General features: G+C 42.3%; 1 protein-coding gene across 4 annotated transcripts in view; it reads left to right on the top strand.

Moving 5' to 3' along the window:
- LOC115129571 (GPI ethanolamine phosphate transferase 2-like) overlaps positions 1 to 24805 on the top strand; it is a 130661-nt gene that overhangs the window by 51973 nt on the left and 53883 nt on the right. For all 4 annotated transcript variants that reach the window (XM_029660090.2, XM_065018711.1, XM_065018712.1 and 1 more), the window contains exons 7-9: positions 5941 to 6158; positions 9867 to 10142; positions 21727 to 22163. In XM_029660090.2, the coding sequence (XP_029515950.1) occupies positions 5941 to 6158; positions 9867 to 10142; positions 21727 to 22163 (931 nt within the window). The remainder of the gene's footprint in view (positions 1 to 5940; positions 6159 to 9866; positions 10143 to 21726; positions 22164 to 24805) is intronic.

Here is a 24805-nt window from a genome sequence, read left to right as displayed (position 1 = left end):
CTGCATTGTGAACGTTTTCCACAAACATTTAGCTTGAATAATTATCCTAGATGAACTGGAGAATTTGGGGCACCGATGTACCATAAATCAACCATACCAGCTTCAGCTTATTATTTTAGCAAGAGTGTGTCTTCTCCTCCTCACAGATTTCTCAATCATCTTTTAATCACAGCTTTTTGTTCCATAAGTGAGGTGCGAAGAAACTTATCTTCAGAATACCCTAAGGTTCAGATTGTTGGTAGAGGACTTCACTGAGGAACGAGGTTGTTTTTTTTTATTTTGTGTTTTGTATTTTTCTTTATGGGTTTCTTAATGCTCCTGCTTTGATTTGTTTAATTGCTTGGTCTTGTCATGCAGGGCTCCCTCAAAAAAGAAACCTTGGTCTCAATGGGACTCCCCCTGCCTAAATAAAGGTTAAATAAATATATGTTCATAATTTGAACCAAGTCACCTTCTCATCAATTCACCCGCCACCCTTTCCCCTCCATCTCTTTCCTACGTGTATTTTGGGGCTCCGGTCTTATGTCACCACATGGGCCTCTAAATGCTGAATGCACATTACTGTAGACAAATACATGCTAATCAATCACAGTGGCTGCTTATTGCTACTGTCATTTAAAACATATTTATATTGCAGTACAGTAGCTCAAGAGAAAGGAGAACTCACACAGGCCTTAAATTACTATTCTGAGTTGGATCTAAAATGGCTGCCAGGAAGGTCCTTGTCTACACTACAGATTATTCAGCTTCATTTCTTCACTCGCTAGTTTCCATAGTGATTCTGGGACAACTTTACAAGCGGTTGACCTAAATATTGAGTGTGAAATCTGGCCATTACAACTCTGAGACATGAACCGCATAGCATCCTTGTGAGATTGTCCTTACTGTATACACGATGGACATTCGTAGACATCCACACAAACAACCATCTCACGCCTACAGCAAATGTCTTGACAAGCCCAGACAAGACATGGTGAAAATGCTAAATTCGGTCTGTGGCGTACGTACCTCATCTTTTTTTCTTCTTCTTGTCTTTATCACATATTTAAATTACTGGACCTCCTTTTGAGAGGCTTTTAATTTTTCCTCAGTAAAAGGAACAGAGGACCGTATGGATTTGTTAATCTGTGAGAAATCTCTGCTAGAGAGAGTTGGGCAATTGGAGAGAGTGGCTGCTTTTAAAGAGAACTCTGCAAGGTTGTGGTTATTGCTGTCCCAGTCAGTCACCTTGATTAAGGCAGCCTTAATATGCAAGTTAAATAAAGGTTACGTTTAAAAAAAATAAAAATAAAATGTCACATCCAGCAAGTAATCTGATCCTAAATTCAACCGCTCGGCTGTAGTAGGCTAAATTTACAGTGTGGCCGAACAAATTGGACTGACACAGTAGTGCCTTTATCGAGGCTGTTCGGCCCTTTCCCATTTTGACCTTACACATGTGGATCTCAAGCATACGTGAACAATTACATACAGTGCTGGAATGAAATAGATGCTGGTACACATTTTTAGAGGTTCATATTTTAGTGCGATTGGGCGTTCATGGAGGGGGCGGACATTGTGATTTTGTCTGGATTGTGACCTCTGACTGATGTGTGTCACCAGTGTCGATCTCGAACTGAACACTTGGCCCCTAAGCCTTTTATTGAGTGGCCATTTGCTTTTGCTGTTCTGTTCGATAGTGATCACTCGAGTCTGCAAGTGGTTTGGGCCCAAATGAGCATTGAGACGATGAACACTCGACATCCCAACTGCCACTTATAAATATTCCAAAATGCAAAATCCATCCGTGAGCATCTATCTTGTAGCATGACTCACTTGCTATGAAACACGGGCAGTGAGGACCCTGGGGCAGACACAAATGCATAGTCTGATAGACAGTGAGAAAGTTGTCAAAACAACAACATCTCTCTACTCCTGCCTAAACTATGTGCAATTATATTGGTCACCAGTGATTTCATCTGCTGGTTTCAACATAATCTAATCATCTATACTTAGTCTAAATACAGTGGCAACTAGAAGATACCCCAAAATATTTAGTATATCAACGTAAGCTAAATATTGTATGATGTGGCTTTCCATGGTACTGATTTATGTGTGTGTGTGTGTGTGTGTGTCACGACTCCTGCTGAAGTCGGTCCCTCTCCTTGTTCGGGCGGCGTTCGGCAGTCGACATCACTGGTCGACATCACTGGTCTTCTAGCCATCGCCACTCCACCTTTCATTTTCCATTTGTTTTGTCTTGTTTTTCCGCACACCTGGTTTACATCCCCTCATTACTCTACGCTTATATTATCCTCTGTTCCCCCCCATGTCTGTGTGTGGTATTGTTTGTTTCGTTACGTGTGTGACGCTTCAGGCTGGTTTTGCGCCGGGTATGGTTGTAAACCCGTGGTTTTGTATTTTGTAGCATTTTGTGTAATTTGTGCGCATTCACTTCTTTCCCGACTCCCGAGTAGGGCAGTGGTCTAAGGCACTGCATCGCAGTTGCTAGCTGTGCCACTAGAGATCTTGGTTCGAGTCCAGGAAGACCCATGGGGCGGCGCACAATTGGCCCAGCGTCGTTGGTGTGGCTGGCTTCCAGGTTAAGCAGGCATTGTGTCAAGAAGCAGTGCAGCTTGGTTAGGTCGTGTTTCGGAGGACGCATGTCTTTCGACCTTCACCTCTCCCAAGTCTGTATGGGAGTTGCAGCGATGAGACAAGACTGTAACTACCAATTGGATACCACAAAATTGGGGAGAAAAAGTGGTATAAAAATAAGAATAAAAAAAATTCCAAATCCGTATCCATGGATAATTTAGGAAGGGGAAAGGGGGATACCTAGTCAGTTGTGCTGAATGCTTTCAACTGAAATGTGTCTTTCGGTTACTGGCCCAACGCTCTAACCACTGAAAGGGCCAAATATAGCTAGCTAGCTAGCTAGTCACTGGAGGACAACAACACCATGAGATTCATTCATTGTGTTTCACTAGATGGTTGGTTAGTTTCTCTTTCGTTTCATATGAAGTGAATGGCTCAGGCTTAGCTAGCAAGTTAATAATGGAAGTTAATAAAGATTTTGTGTAACGTTACATGATCAAACTTCAAATATACACTAAACTCCTAAAGCCTTCCGCAAGCTTCCGTTCAGCTGGTACTTAGCCAAACTTTGCTAGGCGAATCCAAGAGTGTGCTCGCATACTCCTTTAATAGAAAATAGTACTGTTTGTTCATATTGTCCTCAAAATAGTCTGAATTAATTTAAGATAACTCAAGAAATCTGTAATTAAATTTGTTGTTTTTCTGAGGATATTTTAGTCGCACAATTTTACATCTAACTAAGATGTTTGGTGCAGTATTTCTCAAGTGAACAAATGTGTATGAAAACCATTTGTCTGTTGTTGATTAACAACAAACACTTCAATGAAGAATCCCATTGAAGAAAACACTCTTTACTTACTTTGAAATGTTCATATTTTTAAATATTCATTTGGATTCTTGCCGCACCTAATACTCTCAGAGAATCTCTGTACTCTGTGCACCCGAATGGAACACAGGAGCTGGAAACTAAACATTTTGATTAGGAGGTGAAACAACTACAATCCAGGGCCAAATTCAATAAACTCAACCATATAACACTTTATTCTTACTCTGAGGAGATGAAAGTGCTCAACAAAACCAGCCCTTACAGTGCGATTCAAGAAGTACACTCCCACATGTTAGGCCTAGTTCAAACATGCTTCCTTCCTGAAGGGAAATAGTGTTACTTTAAAATAGTTACAGGCCAGTTTATATAACCTGTTCTTCTTATTGCAATACAGCGCTTTTCCCATCGAATTTCTTTCTTCTCCAACCGTCTGTCTCACTGGCGGTTGGTATTAGATTGATTGAGCTGATTTATTTGTTTCTCTGGAGTAGAGGAGGTACAGAGGTACAAATGAGGGGAACAGGAGGGCACCAGAGGTTTGTGTTCTTGCTGACGTGGCTAATTTCTGTCCTAAGTGCCGTAGCATCCCCTTCTCCTTAAAACTTGGCCAGCCACCTCAGTGGGAAGAGAAAAATAACACTGATGGTTGCATGACTCAGCAATATGACAGTGGATTATTGAAGAAGTCCTCGACTTGTTGGAATTATTTGTACTACAAGTGAAGTACCGCCCTCAGCCTCATTAACAACTCCCACTTCTTCTGATATCTGTTTTTCAAATGATTAGATACTTTTTTGTGTGGATTCAGCTAAAGCGAAACCACTGTTTCATTAAAATATGCTGTAATAAATTTTGCATTTCACAAAATTGGGATAACAGAATAATTAAATGATGAATAGCGAGCGTTATCAATTATGGCTGTGATAACAGTATCTCAATACTTTTTCCATGGCAAAAATGAAAACACAAAGCAGACCAGTAATACTCGTATTAGGAGACGATGGGGAGGTGATAAAAAAACATTGTCTATGCCAGGCCAGGGCATTCATCTCTCCTAACCCATGATCAATGAATTAAATTACAGTTTCATTATGAATGGATGGCGTGTCATTTTCGCTTATGTTTGATGAATTTGTCACCTGAGAAATCCAAGCAGGACATAGGGTGGATCCTGTGTGTAGTATACAGTAACTGAATGAGTAAATGAATGAGTTCTTATTGTTTCTGTAATCGGTGTTTAGCAGTATAATTGGGTACATTAGCTGCAGTGTAAGTGTCTGTTGAAGTGGCAGCTGTTGTAAGATGGGGATACAATTGTAGAGTTTTGGCAGTACAGCTAGTAAATAATTAATAGAGACATATACTGTATATGATCTACTTTTTTAGAGCTAGTCTCCTCAAAATATGTCATATTTATAGGCTGTATGTCTGTCAACCAACAATGGGTCGCATTCATCAACCTGACTGACTTTGTTACTTTTTCGTGTCCATCACTGATGAAAGTGTAATGACAGTTCACATTAGAGTAGACAGCCCATGTCTCTCACTCTCATTTACACTGTCTTTTTAATATCTTTGATTTGCTAATAATTTCAGGCATCTTGTGGATACCTAAAAAGGCCATCCTCTGACCAATCCCACTTTCACTTTCACTCTGACCAAGGACCGTTTGTATTGTTTGATTCATGCCTATGGCTGAAGACTCGTATATTTCCACCTCCGTTCCTGTGTCTGGACATCATCACAATCTCCGTTTATCATAGTTATGCTCATATGATTCAGATAGAGGTGCCAGCAAACGATGGGTATGAGTCGAGTTGTATGCGTTCTAGAACAGTTGGACAAAGCCAAAGCGAAGGGTTGTTTTATTATACTCTACATTTGAATGTTATTGTTCCCAAAATTAGGGCTGTGATGGTCCTGGAATTTTGGAATGGTCGTGGTGGTTATTTTATTTTCATGACGGTCTCCATCCATAATCGTTGGCTACATGATTATACAATTACCATGCCAGCCCTACCCAAAATGCTATTTTGGAAGGTTATTAAAATGCTTGATAGAAATGAATACAGAAAAGTTAACAATGTTGAATGGATTTTTTTTTCATATCCTGGCTACGAGCTGGCAATGTTAAGTGAATTACGAGCGGACTAATGGACCTATAAATCTGCATACAAATTATATGGAGTGGTTGGTTATCGATTATACTTTTCTCCAAGTCTCCGGCGCAAATTATTTGAGCACGTTTCGCTAATTAAATGTGTGTAAATCATCGTTTCTTACTAACACAGGAGTAACTATTAGTATATTATTGTGTTATTGCCGCTGTACAACATATACAACACATTCTTGAAAGGTGCCTCTTAGTTATTGTGTGTCTACCTTCGCAACTACTACCACGACTAGTAGTAGTTCGTTTATTGTTCATGTAAAATTGATTGACATCTGATATCACTCACACTTTGGCATAACACCTTCCTTTCCTCGCCCTCCTCCTCTCATAATTGTCTCCCTTCCTCCCTCTCTCTCGCCCACAGAGGAGGGCTACGAGCAGTTCCGCGTGGCGGAGAAGTCCCATGGTAACTGGTTGAAGCTGGTGGTGGAGGGCAACACGTCAGAGGTGCTGAACAACATGGGGAAGAAGGTGCTCAAGCAGTACCTGGAGGCCCTCAGGGTCATGAGCGCAGCCCTCAGCAAGCAGATGGGCAAATATGACATGTATTCCATGGTGGTGGGCGTGGTCCTCGTCTTCCAGGTGGGTAGTGGGGTGTTGCCCCCCCCAGACGCTTGTGTCAGTTTGGGATTTTCCCCACGAATGGTTAAGGTTAGGATTGGGGGGGAACCTGATCCTAGGTCTGTACCTAGGGGAACTTCACCCCAGAGCTGGGATTGAGGGACAGGAAGTTACATGATGATGGTGATAGTGGTGATGATGTACTCGGTAATATCTTGTGTGTATATAAATATTTATATACAGTGGGGCAAAAAAGTATTTAGTCAGCCACCAATTGTGCAAGTTCTCCCACTTAAAAAGATGAGAGAGGCCTGTCATTTTCATCATAGGTACACTTCAGCTATGACAGACAAAATGAGGGGGAAAAAATCCAGAAAATCACATTGCAGGGTAGCCTAGTGGTTAGAGCGTTGGACTAGTAACCGAAAGGTTGCAAGTTCAAATCCCGAGCTGACAAGGTACAAATCTGTCGTTCTGCCCCTGAACAGGCAGTTAACCCACTGTTCCTAGGCCGTCATTGAAAATAAGAATTTGTTCTTAACTGACTTGCCTAGTTAAATAAAGGTTAAAAAAAAATTTGCAAATAATTGTATATATTGTATATTATATACACATACATACACATGTACTTTGCATGCAACCCATAATAAGACTATGCAAAGTCTATTAAAATATTATCTGACTCCATAAAGACAATTTAGCAATGTGCAAGCGGGACTGTTGTTAGTTACAGGAATAGGCTATCAAGAAATGTCTGAGAATTGAATGATCAATGCTAGTAGATTTAAATTGCAAACTGAATCAATTCACATACAAGGCTAAACCACAAATTTCAAGTTATTACTGGCATTATTCTAGGCATGATCAAAGAGGGGGAGAGAGAGAGAGAGAAGTCAAGGTCCTAAAGACCATGCCACAAAAGGTCCATGGGGAGGAGCTAGAGAGAGAGGCAGTGTAGGTTCCTCACCAAAGCAGGACATGAGCAAAAGGGAGAGAGACAAGTCATCTAAGATCAATGTATAACCATATGACCTGTTTGAATTCAAAATCTGAGTTGTGGACCAATAGCAGACTCTAAAAGTTCACTTCCAATCAGATATCAGACGTATAGAATGTTATCACAACAGCACCACTGCTTCCCAGAGATGTGACAGAATGGGGGTTGTGGAGTGCACTACATGCTGATCAGAACACTTGTATACATTATACCAAAAGTGTTATGTACTGTACATATGCATGCCAGTGCATGGTATGCGTGTGACCATGGTGGGATATTGCTGATGGTTTTCATGTTGAATGGTATTAGCCTAAATGAGCACTTTGCGTTGTAAACTGGTGTCATATGGTATGTATCACACACAACCCACATCCAAATATTTGCATTTTAAGATGCCAATTCTGCTTCTGAAGTGATCCAATATCTAGGCATATTCATAGAACACAATATATTTTAATGAACAGTTTTAATTTTGATTTAAGGCTTGACTTGACTTAATCCCGTGGTTTACCTTTACAGAGAGTGTTGATATAGCCTTCAATTAATAAAATGGCCTCGAGCTAGCGTGGGAATAACTATAGAGTTGGATCAGAACTTCCCCACAGTTCTGATTGGATAACAGATAATTCTGTTTCCTCTGTCTGTGATAACTTTAGATGATGCCTTGATCTTTATCGTCGCTACTTCTCAACATTGCTGCTACCAAACACTTGGACAAAGGGTCTCTAATGAAGTGAGGTGTGTGTGCGCGTGCGTGCCATATTGTTTGATTATCAGGTTCAAATCGAATCAAATGAAATGTTTTCGTCACGTGTTTCGTAAACAACAGACTAAAAGTGAAATTACTTACCCACGGGCTCTTCCCAACGATGCATAGAGAACGAAAATAGAGAAATTATTGAAAAGTGATAACACGTCATAATAAATATATTGTGAGTAACGATTGCTATATAATGTTACATGGGATACCAGTACCTATTTGATGTGCAGGGGTACAAGGTAATGGATTTAGATATGTACATAACTATAAATAAAGTGACTAGGCAACAGGATAGATGATAAACAGTAGCAGCGCCGTATGTGAAAATAGGTCCCAAAAAAGTGCAAAAAGGGGTCAATGCAGATAGTCCGGGTAGCTATTTGGTTCACTATATAACTAACTATTCATCAGTCTTATGTCTCGGGAGTAGAAGCTGTTCAGGGTCCTGTCGGTTCCAGATTTGGTGCATCGGTAGCAAGTTAAATGGTGTAGCGATGCTTTAAAGGTCAACACATCTTTATACTGCTCTTTGTTGAGCAAGCATTTCTCCAGGTAAACTTTTTCCTTAACAATACAACTTTCCTGGGCTTGTACGACAAAAATCTTCCATGTGAACAATATTGGATGAGGCAATTCCCATGCGTTCCCTTCAAAACAGAGACAAATCTGCTGTGCTCTCATGCTGACTGTTGCAGTCACACCTTACGTTCATTTGAATATGTTTCATCTCGGAGAAGAGGCTTTAATATGCAAACAGGCAATTTGCCGGTAAAAGCGGAAAACAATCATAAGAAAATCACAGAACGTGTTGGCATTTGCTCACTTAAGTTATTTGTGTAAGGGTTTGACTTAACGTTGGACCGTTTTGGATCATTGGTGGAGCTGTGAGATCTTTTTTTATGAATTGTTTTTGTAGAATATACTGTATGTTGTAACGACCTGGGTTTAGAAGATTGCCTCCACTTTTAGAATTTGCTCAGCAACAGTAAATACTGCACGCACAATAAATAAGATATGAACGACAACGGTTTAACCTATAGAAATGCTTACCATTTATTCCAGTTTGTACTCAAATTTCAGTTTCCATTGAGTTCACTGGGTTTGTTGTCATGCTCGCACTTTAAGACCGTTTCACTACAAGTTATTTATTTATTTTCAGAAATAAAACTGCTAATTGCAGCACGACAGAACGCTCTGCATAGACTCCCCAGCGAGTATTATTGGGAGCAGTTGGGAAAGTTGACAAAAAAATATCCCAAACTCTGAATAGAAACTAAGAAGTGTCCCTCGAGAGGTGACTGCCTTCTATCAGGAAGAAAGAAATAGAGAGAGAGAGAGAGAGAGAAAGAGAGAGAAAAGAGGCTGTTTCCAAAATGAAAAAGTTGGACTTGTCAGCAGTTTGTCCCAGTCGATACTCAAGGACAAGGCAACTAGTCTACTCTCCACTGCACGGTCCCTGATAGATTTTGTCCGTAGAGAGAAAGGGAAGAGAAAGGGATTTACGTAGCAAAGGACCTGGAACGCTTGTCTCTTGTGTTCCATGTACTTGTTTACTTTGAAAAGAAAGAGCTTCCATATTTGCTTCCAAGATGGCACATTGAAAGGTTCCAGGTGAAAGACTTCAGTCAAGCCAAAATGCAAATATAGGGAAGCACACAAATGATGCTTTTGCTTTGACTCAATCCAAGCCACATCAACCACAGACTGACAAATGTCTGCACTCTGTTCACACATTGACTCCAGTGTTACCTCGTAGTTTGCCCATCTATCCAGCCATCTCCTCTTCTGTTCCCTTTACTGTATGACTCATTGACCTCATGCGACAGTTGCAAAGACTTGTAGCTATAAAAGTGAGCTTGGTCTGTCCGGTGTTTTTGCATTATGTATGTGCGTATTTGCACACCCTTGTGAGTCTGTTTTTGCTTACATCCATGACTGGACTGAGTGTGTGCGTTCCTCTTTCTCTCTCCAGTTCCTTCTCCTCCTGCTGCTGGCCATGCCCGAGGCACTGAGCGGCGCGTCAGAGGTGGATCTCCCTGTGTCCTCGGCTCTGCTTTCGCTGCCCTTCTACCTGCTGTGTCTGCTCCTCTTCTCCGTGCACATGCTGGTGTGCACGTCGGCTGAGAGTGCCTGCTACTTCTGCAGCCTCCCCTGGGGCCTGGTGTTCGGGGCAGTGGCCCTCTCCTCTGCCCTGCTCTGCATTCTGGTATCCATGGCAGCCAGGAAGGGAGCAAAGCCCCCTGGTAAGGTGAGTACATTGTACCGAGAGCCATCTCCAATGAGACATTAGTAGCTCTTTTGTCTTCTAAAGACTGGTCAAATGTCGTTTTCAGACCATGGTCGTTTTCAGACCACAAATGTCTGAAGACATTTGACACTGACCTTGGAGAGAACTATCTCTTGAAGAATTAGGCTAGTGCATTTTCTTCTCTGACCCTCCCTGACCACAGTAGCCTATTCCCTTTCATCAACATTATACAGACCTGCTCAAATTTGTTGGTACACTTACAGCTCATTGAAATAATGCTTCATTCCTCCTGAAAAGTGATGAAATTGAAAGCTATTTTATCATGTATACTTGCATGCCTTTGGTATGTCATAGAATAAAGCAAAGAAGCTGTGGAAAGAGATGAATTATTTCTTATTCTACAAAGCTATTCTAAAATGGCCTGGACACACATGTTGGTACCCCTTAGAAAATATAAGAAATGATTTGATTATAGTGATATTTCAAACAAATTTAATTAGTATCACACATGTCTCCAATCTTCATCATCATCGTCATTCAGCCTATTTAAATGGAGTAAAGTAGTCACTGAGCTGTATGGTATCATTGTGGTCACCACACTGAACATGGACCAGAGTAAAGTAGTCACTGAGCTGTTTGGTATCATTGTGTGCACCACACTGAACATGGACCAGAGTAAAGTAGTCACTGAGCTGTTTGGTATCATTGTGGTCACCACACTGAACATGGACCAGAGTAAAGTAGTCACTGAGCTGTTTGGTATCATTGTGAGCACCACACTGAACATGGACCAGAGTAAAGTAGTCACTGAGCTGTTTGCTATCATTGTGAGCACCACACTGAACATGGACCAGAGTAAAGTAGTCACTGAGCTGTTTGGTATCATTGTGAGCACCACACTGAACATGGACCAGAGTAAAGTAGTCACTGAGCTGTTTGGTATCATTGTGGTCACCACACTGAACATGGACCAGAGTAAAGTAGTCACTGAGCTGTTTGGTATCATTGTGAGCACCACACTGAACATGGACCAGAGTAAAGTAGTCACTGAGCTGTTTGGTATCATTGTGAGCACCACACTGAACATGGACCAGAGTAAAGTAGTCACTGAGCTGTTTGGTATCATTGTGAGCACCACACTGAACATGGACCAGAGTAAAGTAGTCACTGAGCTGTTTGGTATCATTGTGGTCACCACACTGAACATGGACCAGAGTAAAGTAGTCACTGAGCTGTTTGGTATCATTGTGAGCACCACACTGAACATGGACCAGAGTAAAGTAGTCACTGAGCTGTTTGGTATCATTGTGTGCACCACATTGAACGTGGACCAGAGTAAAGTAGTCACTGAGCTGTTTGGTATCATTGTGTACGCCACACTGAACATGGACCAGAGTAAAGTAGTCACTGAGCTGTATGGTATCATTGTGGTCACCACACTGAACATGGACCAGAGTAAAGTAGTCACTGAGCTGTTTGGTATCATTGTGGTCACCACACTGAACATGGACCAGAGTAAAGTAGTCACTGAGCTGTTTGGTATCATTGTGAGCACCACACTGAACATGGACCAGAGTAAAGTAGTCACTGAGCTGTTTGGTATCATTGTGTGCACCACATTGAACGTGGACCAGAGTAAAGTAGTCACTGAGCTGTTTGGTATCATTGTGTACGCCACACTGAACATGGACCAGAGTAAAGTAGTCACTGAGCTGTATGGTATCATTGTGGTCACCACACTGAACATGGACCAGAGTAAAGTAGTCACTGAGCTGTTTGGTATCATTGTGTACGCCACACTGAACATGGACCAGAGTAAAGTAGTCACTGAGCTGTATGGTATCATTGTGGTCACCACACTGAACATGGACCAGAGTAAAGTAGTCACTGAGCTGTATAGTATCATTGTGGTCACCACACTGAACATGGACCAGAGTAAAGTAGTCACTGTGCTGTTTGGTATCATTGTGTTCACCACATTGAACATGGACCAGAGTAAAGTAGTCACTGTGCTGTTTGGTATCATTGTGTGCACCACACTGAACATCGACCAGAGTAAAGTAGTCACTGAGCTGTTTGGTATCATTGTGAGCACCACACTGAACATGGACCAGAGTAAAGTAGTCACTGTGCTGTTTGGTATCATTGTGTGCACCACACTGAACATCGACCAGAGTAAAGTAGTCACTGTGCTGTTTGGTATCATTGTGTGCACCACACTGAACATCGACCAGAGTAAAGTAGTCACTGAGCTGTTTGGTATCATTGTGAGCATCACACTGAACATGGACCAGAGTAAAGTAGTCACTGAGCTGTATGGTATCATTGTGTGCACCACACTGAACATGGACCAGAGAAAGCAAAGGAGAGATTTGTCTGAGGAGATCAGAAAGAAAATAATAGACAAGCGTGGTAAAGGTTAAAGGCTACAAGACCATCTCCAAGTAGCTTGATGTTCATGTGACAACAGTTGCAAATATTATTAAGAAGTTTAAGGTCCATGGAACTGTAGCCAACCTCCCTGGGCACGGCTGCAGGAGCAAAATCGACCCCAGATTGAACAGATAAAGAACCAAGGATAACTGCCAAAGAGATACAAGCTGAACTCCAAGGTGAAGGTCACTGGTTACATCACTGCCTGGTATGAGAACTGTTCGGCCTCCGACCGCAAGGCACTACAGAGGGTTAGTGCATACGGCCCAGTACATCACTGGGGCCAAGCTTTCTGCCATCCAGGACCTCTATACCAGGCGTGTCAGAGGAAGGCCCTAAAAATTGTCAAAGACTCCAGCCACCCAAGGCATAGACTTCTCTCTGCTACCGCACGGCAAGAGGCTTCTAAACAGACTTCAACCCCTAAGCCATAAGACTCCTGAACTTCTAGTCAAATGGCTGCCCAGACTATTTGCAGTGCCCCCCTCACCCCCTCTTTACACCACTACTACTCTCTGTTGTCATCTATGCATAGTTACTTTAATAACTCTACCTACATGCACATACTACCTCAAATAACCAGTCCCTCCCCCCGTACATTGACTCTGTATCGGTACCCCCCCCCCCCCCTCCCCTGTATATAGTCTCGCTATTGTTATTTCACTGCTGAGCTTTAATTACGTGGTACTTTTATCTCTTATTCTTATCTGTATTTTTTTTGAAACTGCATTATTGGTTAGGGGCTCGTAAGTAATCATTTCACTGTTGTATTCGGGGCATGTGACTGATAACATTTGATTTGATGTCAGTTTCTGATCACACCATTCGTGGCTTTTTTGAGCGAAAGTGGGCTGCAAGGAAGAAGACCCAGGAGGACTCCACTTTTGAAAGAAAATTTTTTAAAAAGCTAGACTGGAATTTGCTAAAATGCATATTGACAAACCCACAATCCTTCTGGAAGAATGTCCTTTGGGCAGATGAGTCAAAACTGGAGCTTTTTGGCAAGTCACATCAGCGCTATGTTCACAGACGAAGAAAAGAACACCATACCTACAGTGAAACATGGAGGAGGCTCGGTTCTGTTTTGGGGCTGCTTTGCTGCAACTGGCACAGGGTGCCTCGAATCTGTGCATGACACAATGAAATCTCAAGACTGTCAAGGCATTCTGGAGCGAAACGTACTGCCCAGTGTCAGAAAGCTCTGTCTCAGTCGCAGGTCATGTGTCCTCCAACGGGATAATGACCCAAAACACTTAGCTAAAAGCAACCAAGAATGGATAAGAACAAAACATTGGACTATTCCGAAGTGGCATTCTATGAGTCCTGATCTGAATCCTATTGAAAATCTATGGAAAGAGCTGGAACTTGCAGTCTGGAGAAGGCCTGAGACAGTGACGCCACTGTGTTGTAATAACCAAAAAAGTTCAACAAATACAAATATATTTGAGATTTGAGATTCTTCAAGGTAGCCACTCTTTGCCTTGATGACAGTTTTGCACACTCTTGGCATTCTCTCAACCAGCTTCATGAGGTAGTCCAAACCTTTGACACACCTGTTCGCTTAATGCGACTATCATTTGTTTTTCAGCAGGGCAATGACCCAAAACACACCTCCAGGCTGTGTAAAGGCTTTTTGACCAAGAAGGAAGTGATGGAGTGCTTTATCAGATGACCTGGCCTCCATAATCACCTGACCTCAAACCAATTGAGATGGTTTGGGATGAGTTAGATGAGTTGGACCGCAGAGTGAAGGAAAAGCAGCCAACAAGTGCTCAGCATATGTGAGAACTTCTTCAAGACTGTTGCAAAAGCATTCCTCATGAAGCTGGTTGAGAGAATGCCAAGGGTGTTAAAATATGTTTTATTTGTTTACACTTTTTTGCTTACTACATAATTCCATATGTGTTATGTCATAGTTTTAATGTCTTCACTATTATTCTACATTGTCGAAAATAGTAAAAAAAACTTGAATGAGTAGGTGTGTCCAAACGTTTGACTGGTACTGTATACATTGTAATAGCTGTACACTGTAAAGTCCATTATTCCTCTGAAGAATATGAAGTAGGCTGTTTGATAAGGTTTGAATCCTAAGAAACCTGCCTACACATAGTTTGAAGTACAATACCATTATAGCTACTTTAGTAGGTCAAAGCGTAGTAGGCCAAAGCTGTGTGCTGGAAAACCTTGGTAGAGCATGGATGGAATAGGCATTGTGGTGCTCATGTGAATGTCCTGTCTTTTTTGGCTTCAGACCATGCATACTTCTCACTTAAAACATGTTTTTCCCCCATGTTTTTTACACAACATTATTATACCACATTATAATACAGCATAACACAGCAATAAAATGTAGTTAAAAGTCAACAGTAATCACAAATGTCAACAGAGATAATGTAGTTGTTATTATTTATTTAATATTAACAGCTGATTTTCCAGAGGGAAGCAAAAAAACAGAAACTCACTTAAGCCAATTTGGAGAAAACTGGGGGAGAACATGTCCTGATTTCTCCTAAGACAATCGAGCCCCTGGAACCTAACAGTTTACTGAAGAAAGTCCTACATTACCTGGAAAGAAAAGTCAACTATCACTAAATATAGCATTTACACCCCATATGTACATTCCTCAGATATAGTCAACTTTGTAAATACAATTCAGGGATGGCCACAATTGCTCTTGAGAAGCTGCAGTTTTATGCAGGCTTTTTTTTTGTTCAATCCCAGTTCTAGCACACCTGATTCTACTATTCATGGTCGTGATGAACAGCTGAGGTCTTGATGAGCAGCCGAGTAGTAGAATCAGGTGTGGTAGCACTGGACTTGAAGAAAAAAAAAACATGTATAGCCCTGTGGAACGTCAAGAACAATTTTGGCAACTCCAGGTACAAACAATGCTGAGAAACCCCTGTAAAATACAAGTACCAAACACTCTTAAGAACGACGATATACATATTTACAAATCTGCTCTAAATCCTTTAACTACAAATGTTCAACTCCAGTAAAAGAGCACACATTCCCTTATTTATATTTGACAGTATAAATATGAAAACAGATGGGACTATGCACAGATTTGGAACAGAACATACATTTTAAGTATTGATAGTGTGCGAATGACCATGTGTGCATTGGAATTGGCATAAGTCGTTTGTCAGCTCCACATGGGCCAGCTTGCATTTATTTCTCTGTGACAAGCGCTTGCCCTCAATCCACTACTCTGCCATAAAGCACTGTGTCCTTGGGAAGTACCGTAGAGATGGCATGCATCTCAATCAATGAGGGCAACAACCTGTTCCTTTAGAATCTGAAAGCTGGTCTCCTCCATTCTAGCAAGGCACACGCAATAATACACACCACCACACTCACTGCCACTTGCCTGCCACTCCACGAACCCAAAGGCTCTTTTAAGAGCCACCTAATTAATGAAAATTAGTGTGTTTGGGAGGGGTCAAAATGTTTCCTCTGGGAGACAAACCCACAGTCTTCAGATCCACAGGCGGTAACTCTAAACGTTAACCCTGCGAACCCTGTTCTTAAAACATTGATTTTGACAGACCTTTTAAATGGACAGATTGGAAGCGTTCATTCCGAAATGATTTTGCTCATTCACTCAGTACTGATTGAACATTTATTTAGCTTTCTTGGTTAAAATACAATTGTCTAAAACTGTTGATTTGTTGAAAACAGACTCATTTTATTACGCAGCTGACCAAGTTAGGAAGCGTGTCATTTTCCTTTGACTGCGCACAGCATGGCGTACAATTTAACTTAGTGGGTTTTCGAGCATGAACCGCTCTTTTCAGGTCCTGCCACAACATCTTAATCGGGTTTAGGTCTGTACTTTGACTAGGCCTTTCCAGAACTGTAAGTGTATTGCTTTTGAGTTTTTCTGATGTAGAATTGCTTGTGTGTGTTGGATCATTGTCTTGCTGCATGACCCAGCTACGCTTCAGCTCACAGATGGATGGCCTGACTGGTTCCTTCAATGAGGGAAAGTCATCCAGGTCCTGAGGCAGCAAAGCATCCCCTTACCATCACACTACCACCACCATGCTTGAACGTTTGTGTGAGGTTCTTACTGTGGAATGCAGTGTTTGGTTTTTGCCAGACATAACAGGGATCCATGTCTTCTGAAAAAAGGATTAGCAGGCAATGATTTACATTGGCTCGTTTGATGTTCCAGGACAACTTTTAGACATGGTGCCAACGGCGGGAAACACCACATCGCTTCCAATTATTGACCGGATGGATGTGTCTGTGATGAACTGAAGTGAGGTCCCGCCACTGGATGCACCGTGACAGGTTTACTTTGGCTCTGTCTGTGTCAGCATGCCTTCAGAAACCGAAGGGGGAGAGGAGGGAGCCTTGTGGGGTTCCTTTTGTGTGACAAACCCAGACGGTCTGGCAAAAAAAAGTTGAGTTATAATGGCTATGTCCTGAATGGCACCCTACTCCCTATTTAGTGTCCTATGGGCCCTGGGGATAAGGTGCCATTAGGTAAGCAGGCAAACACTTGGGTGAGAAACTGCCCTGTTGATGCTAAATGCACGTTACGACCAGACGAGATCTCCAGCAGTGTGCCAGTCTGCTATTGGATTAGCATATACAGTCAGGTCCAACATTATTGGCATCCATGGTAAAGATTAGCAAAAAAGACTTTATAAAATAAAGAATTTAAATATTGAGCTATATTGTTTTCTAAAAAATCTTGGGAAATTATATTAGTTTTTACTAATACAATTGCTCAGAGAAAGATTTTGTTTCACAAGTAAATATTTTTACTCAAAAAGATATGGGTCAAAATTATTGCCACCCTTGTTTCAACACCTTTCAATACCTCAGCTTGCAAGGATAACGGCACTGAGTCTTTTTCTAAAAGTTTTTATGAGATTGGAGAACACTTTGGGAGAGATCTTAGGCATTCCTCCTTACAGAATATTTCCAGATCCTTGATATCTTCCGTCTCCGCTTATGGACTGACTCCTTCAATTCAAACCACAATTGTCAAGGGCGGCGACTAAGATGGCCTTTCCAAATGCTTATTTTGTGGTCAACTAACCTTTTCTTTGTGGATGTTGATGTGTGCTTCGGGTTATTTTCTTGCTGGAAGATCCACTTGCAGCCAAGATTTAGCCTCCTGGCAGAGGCAACCAAGTTTTGGGCTAAAATGTCCTGGTATGGGTCAAAATCACCATTGACCTTAACAATGGTCCCAGGACCAGTGGAAGCGAAATAGCCAATAACATCCAAGATCCTCCTCCATATTTACAATAGGTATGGGATTCTTTTTGCATTTGCATCTTTCTTTAGATGCCAAACCCACCGTTTGTGTGCAAAAGAGATATCTTTTCATGCCATCCAACAAAGGCCTGACGTTTGCTAAACAGCATTGGCAATTGGATCAGAACCGGTGCTATGGTTAGATGACATGAATCTAGAGCTATTGGCCGTGCACACCATTGGTGAGTTTGGTGTTGAAAGAAAGATGCCAATGCAGAAGATAACCACATACCTACTGAAAATATGGTGGATCTTTGATGTTATGGAGCTATTTTGCTTCCACTGGTCCTTGGGGCCCTTGTTAAGGTCAACGGACTAATGAACTTTACTCAGTGCCACAACATTTAAGCAAAAACCTGGATGCCTCTGCCAGGAGGCTGGAACTTGGCTGCAAGTGAAGAAATGGTTAATTGACCGGGGGGAAAAAATTGTCCGTCTGTCTCCAGACTTGAACCCCATTGAAAACCTGTGGTTTGAATTGAAGAGGGCCGTTCATATGCAGAGACAAAGAATATCAAGGATCTGGAAGGATCGGTCTAAGATCCCTCCCAATGTGTTCTCCAATCCCACAATTAAGGTGAGGTATTAAGAGATATGAAAAACACAGGTGCCAATAATGTTTATTCCTATTAAAAGGACCTGCTATTGGAGGACCAAAAAAAAGCCGATACCGATTAATCGGACAATTTTTTTATATATGTATTCGTAATAATGACAATTACAACAATACTGAATTAACAATTTTATTTTAATTTAATATAATACATAAATAAAATCAATTTAGTCTCAAATAAATAATGAAACCTGTTCAATTTGGTTTAAATAATAAAAAAACAGTGTTGGAGAAGAAGGTAAAAGTGCAATATGTGACCTGTAAAAAAGCTAACATTTTAAGTTCCTTGCTCAGAACATGTGAAAGCTGGTGGTTCCTTTATAGTCTTCAATATTTCCAATTAAGAAGTTTTAGGTTGTAGTTATTATAGGACTATTTCTCTCTATATCATTTGTATTTCATATACTTTTGACTATTGGATGTGCTTATAGGCACTATAGTATTGCCAGCCTCATCTCGGGAGTTGATAGGCTTGAAGTCATAAACAGCGCTGTGCTTCAAGCATTGCGAAGAGCTGCTGGCAAACGCAGGAAAGTGCTGTTTGAATGAATGCTTACGAGCCTGCTGCTGCCTACCACCGCTCAGTCAGACTGCTCTATCAAATATCAAATCATAGACTTAATTATAATATAATAAACACACAGAAACACGAGGCTTATGTCATTAATATGGTCAAATCCGGAAACTATATTTTCGAAAACAAAACGATTATCCTTTCAGTGAAATACGGAACCGTTCCGTATTTTATCGCACGGGTGTCAACCCTAAGCCTAAATATTGCTGTTACATTGCACAACCTTCAATGTTATGTCATAATCATGTCAAATTCTGTCAAATTCATTACGGTCTTTGTTAGGAAGAAATGGTCTTCACACAGTTCACAACGAGCCAGGCATTGAGCAGTTTACCACGGCAGTCACTGGCTTCATTAATAAGTACAGCCTGTAATAACTACATGTTTCAAGCAAACCACCATAGTCCCTGTGCCCAAGAACAACAAGGTAACCTGTCTAAATGACTACCGCCCCGTAGCACTCACATCTATCTGTAGCCATCAAATGCTTTGAAAGGCTGGTCATGGCTCACATCAACGCCATCATCCCAGAAACCCTGGACACCCTCCAATTCGCATACCGCCCCCAACAGATCCACCAACGACACCATCTCTTTTGCACTCCACACTGCTCTTTCCCACCTGGATAAAAAAGGAACACACACGTGAGAATGCTGTTCATTGACGACAGCTCAGCGTTCAACACCACAGTGCCCTCTAAGCTCATTGCTAAGCTAAGGACACTGGGACTGAACACCTCCCTCTGCCACTGGACCCTGCACTATTTACATTTACTCGCTTTTATTATATTCATGAATTTGTTTATATTTTTGCACCGGCTCTATGCACACTCAGTAGACTTCACCAACCCACTCATACATACTACACTGATACTCCAACACAAATAAAACACTCTACATAGACTCACACACACACGCGCCTATTAATGCCACACACTAACACACAGACACACTTTCACACTCTTTGACGCTCTTCACCCACGCTGCTACTCTGTTTATTATCTATCCTGATTGTCTAGTCACTTTACCCCTATCCTGATTGTACCTACACGTACGTATTACCTCAACTACCAACACTGCTGCTACTCTGTTTATTATCTATCCTGATTGTCTAGTCACTTTACCCCTACCAACACGTACATATTACCTCAACTACCAACACTGCTGTTACTCTGTTTATTATCTATCCTGATTGCCTAGTCACTTTACCCCTACCTACACGTACATACTGTATTACCTCAACTACCAACACTGCTGCTACTCTGTTTATTATCTATCCTGATTGCCTAGTCACTTTACCCCTACCTACACGTACATACTGTATTACCTCAATTACTTCAATTACCTGGTACCCCTGCACATTGACTCGGTACTTGTAAACCTTGTACATAGCCTCGTTATTGTTATTTTATTGTGTTACTATTACCTTTTATGTACTTAGGAAGTATTTGTCTTTGTAACTCTGCATTGTTGGGAATGGGCTTGTTAGTAAGTCTACACCTGTTGTATTTGTCGCATGTGACCAATAAAATGTGATTTGATTCGAATGTTGTTCCTGACTGTATATAGCCACGGTTTGACACTCATTTTGGTTAGCCATAAGCAGACAGTACATTAAATCCTGGCCAACCCCAACAAATCTGATAAATTGGCAGATGTGAGACCATTCCAGGCAAATGCTGTTGCGATTCAAGTACCCTCCGTTCCTCAGCTCAGGGACCTTGAAGCAACAGAGGGAAAGCGGGATGATGAAGAAAGGAGAGATGAACAAAGAAAGGGTGTTTCCCCCCCCTGACTTTGGTTTACACGCTTACGCATTCCGTTTTCCCCTCTGCTGAGCTTGCGGCATGGTGCGCCCCTCCCGCCGATGCGTGAGTGGCACTTGGCGAGGACGAGCCCCTCTCTATGGAGCAGCGTGTTACCGTGACACGCTACTGGGGGGGGGGGGGGGGGGGGTCTGTGTTTATGGAAAGCGATCACTTCACCTTCTTTTGTTTGTGTAATAATTCATTTCATGATGTTTCCTTTACTCGTACCATTTTGAGGGAGTGTGAGGGAAGGAAAATGAATACTACAATACAGACAATAGATTTCGATAGTCGGTCAATAGATTTGAGTGGCCCTGAAGCACGTTACACACTCTGTCCCTGTGTGTTTTAGCTGCTGTCCCCAATGACAGTGTGTTAACTTAGTGGGATCAGAGGAGTCCACTTACTCACTCTGTCAGGCTCCCCCTGAGTACTGAGTCAACAACAAGCCCCAGGGGGAGTACTTTACAACTCAGTGTGGGGTGAAAAGACACAGACACACAAACACACGCATGGTCCTAGAATAGAAATAGACTCTCTCGTTGTTGTTGTTGTTGTTGTTGTTCTGCTGTCTAACAGCTTAGGTCAGGATCTTGGGAACGCCATCAAAAAGCCTTCTCTTTCTAGGTTGGGGCATCTGTGCTCCCTGATATGTTATTGTGTTAAAATGACTTCAACTAGAACATATTGGCTGTGATTTTAATTGCATATCTTGATCGTTTTGGTAAGTTTAGGTTACTCTGTATTAATTGTATTGCTTTGATGTGAAGTCAACTCTATGCTGTGGTTTGGCCAATGTGTTTATGTGTAATTAGTTGTTTATATTCCAGTAGCGGCCTGTGAGCCTAATATGACATCTTCTCTTTGTCTCCTTCTCCCCTAGTCTCCATCCCGTGCCAGCGGCGGTGGGTGGTCGCTGTCGGAACTTGACATTCTGCTCCTGGCTGGCACAGCTGGCCACACCCTTAGCCTGTCGGCCAGCAGCTTCGTGGAGGAGGAGCACCAGGTCTGGTACTTCCTGCTCAACACCCTCTGTCTGGTCGTCTTCCAGGACGTCTGTCGCAAGTACTTCCGGGAGCACAGTGCCAACATTGGCGTCATAGGGTGTTCGGAGGACGAAGACTGCCTCCCTCCTTCCAAAGAGGGGGATGCGGTAGCCTCACCGCTGACTGATTTGGGGGTGACAGGCGCAGATTCAGAGAGGTGGCTGGCCCTGGCAACACCGCTGCTTACCCTGGCATGTTGCCGTCTGCTGCGCTCGCTCAACCAGACCGGGGTGCAGTGGGTTCATCTGCCTGACCTGGGACACTGGCTCAACAGGTGGGTGTGCTGAGGTTTGAATAGACTTACTTGCTATTTATTGTTGTGCTGTGTGTTACTTCACACAAGATAAATGTTGGCATGAGTGGAGTGCCATACACTACCATATAGTAGTAGTTGAATATATTACATTTTCTTAATTTGAAGCAGCCTTTAGGAAAATATCAGCGTTTTTGTTAGCTTGCTTTTTGCCAGTTCAGATCCACTATTTGATACATAGACCAATTCATTAAAGCAACATTTTGCATAATTCTGCTTTGTGAAGGCCATCGGCAAGTGCTTTCAAGGAGAAGCGGTAGAACAAGTCTACTGCTTGAGTATAACAGTTCCTCCATCTTTTATTCATACCCCTATCATACACTCAGATCTGGGCCCGGTTTCCAGCTTTCAACGGCTTTCACGACGCACCGTCACTGAAGTGCAACTCTACTTCTGAGTAAAAATTTGTCGTTCTGCCCCTGAGCAAGACAGTTAACCCACTGTTCCCCGGGGGGCCGAAGACGTGGATGTTGATTATGGCTGCCCCCCCCCCGCACCTCTCTGATTCAGAGGGGTTGGATTAAATGCAGAAGACACATTTCAGTTGATGCCGTTCAGTTGGACAACTGACTAGGTTGACTCTCTGCTATGCAATCTGGTTTCAGAGCTGGTCATGGGTGCACCTCAGCCACGCTCAAGGTCCTAAACGATATCTTAACCGCCATCGATAAGAAACATTACTGTGCAGCCGTATTCATTGATCTGGCCAAGGCTTTCGACTCTGTCAATCACCACATCCTCATCGGCAGACTCGACAGCCTTGGTTTCTCAAATGATTGCCTCGTCTGGTTCACCAACTACTTCTCTGATAGAGTTCAGTGTGTCAAATCGGAGGGTCTGCTGTCCGGACCTCTGGCAGTCTCTATGGGGGTGCCACAGGTTTCAATTCTTGGACCGACTCTCTTCTCTGTATACATCAATGAGGTCGCTCTTGCTGCTGGTGAGTCTCTGATCCACCTCTACGCAGACGACACCATTCTGTATACTTCTGGCCCTTCTTTGGACACTGTGTTAACAACCCTCCAGGCAAGCTTCAATGCCATAACTCTCCTTCCGTGGCCTCCAATTGCTCTTAAATACAAGTAAAACTAAATGCATGCTCTTCAACCGATCGCTACCTGCACCTACCCGCCTGTCCAACATCACTACTCTGGACGGCTCTGACTTAGAATACGTGGACAACTACAAATACTTAGGTGTCTGGTTAGACTGTAAACTCTCCTTCCAGACCCATATCAAACATCTCCAATCCAAAGTTAAATCTAGAATTGGCTTCCTATTTCGCAACAAAGCATCCTTCACTCATGCTGCCAAACATACCCTTGTAAAACTGACCATCCTACCAATCCTCGACTTTGGCGATGTCATTTACAAAATAGCCTCCAATACCCTACTCAACAAATTGGATGCAGTCTATTACAGTGCAATCCGTTTTGTCACCAAAGCCCCATATACTACCCACCATTGCGACCTGTACGCTCTCGTTGGCTGGCCCTCGCTTTATACTCGTCGCCAAACCCACTGGCTCCATGTCATCTACAAGACCCTGCTAGGTAAAGTCCCCCCTTATCTCAGCTCGCTGGTCACCATAGCATCTCCCACCTGTAGCACACGCTCCAGCAGGTATATCTCTCTAGTCACCCCCAAAACCAATTCTTCCTTTGGCCGCCTCTCCTTCCAGTTCTCTGCTGCCAATGACTGGAACGAACTACAAAAATCTCTGAAACTGGAAACACTTATCTCCCTCCCTCACTAGCTTTAAGCACCAACTGTCAGAGCAGCTCACAGATTACTGCACCTGTACATAGCCCACCTATAATTTAGCCCAAACAACTACCTCTTTCCCAACTGTATTTTATTTATTTATTTATTTTGCTCCTTTGCACCCCATTATTTTTATTTCTACTTTGCACATTCTTCCATTGCAAAGCTACCATTCCAGTGTTTTATTTGCTATATTGTATTTACTTTGCCACCATGGCCTTTTTTGCCTTTACCTCCCTTCTCACCTCATTTGCTCACATTGTATATAGACTTGTTTATACTGTATTATTGACTGTATGTTTGTTTTACTCCATGTGTAACTCTGTGTCGTTGTATCTGTCGAACTGCTTTGCTTTATCTTGGCCAGGTCGCAATTGTAAATGAGAACTTGTTCTCAACTTGCCTACCTGGTTAAATAAAGGTTAAATAAAATAAATAAATAGGTATTCCCCTTTCCATTCACACAACACAGGAGTGCCTTATTAGCTTGTGAAGATTACAGTTCTAGAGGGCCGACTCACAGGCAGTACTGTCTTCCCAGTCAGTTATGACTATGTTGTATGAAAGGAATACATATGGCTCATGGTAATACTGTTCCATAGGTCTCAACCCGCATGGTCTCAAGTCTTAGCCTGTCCAAGAGACTTCAGTTCCTGAGCTCATCCTCGTTTCCAACATGATTTTCCCTCCTTCCTGTTAGAGTTATGGTAGTACAAAAAGTACAACAACTACCTCTATGACCTCTGCAGAGTCATCAAATGAGCAAAATGACAATGTAAATTACGCAGGCTCCGCCGCTCACCGCATGTGGCAGGGGCTACAGTCCATTACGGAATACA

The sequence above is a fragment of the Oncorhynchus nerka genome, linkage group LG5 (genome assembly GCF_034236695.1).
Source record: "Oncorhynchus nerka isolate Pitt River linkage group LG5, Oner_Uvic_2.0, whole genome shotgun sequence".
Classification (NCBI taxonomy): domain Eukaryota; kingdom Metazoa; phylum Chordata; class Actinopteri; order Salmoniformes; family Salmonidae; genus Oncorhynchus; species Oncorhynchus nerka.
This window is presented reverse-complemented; position numbering and strand designations above follow the sequence as displayed.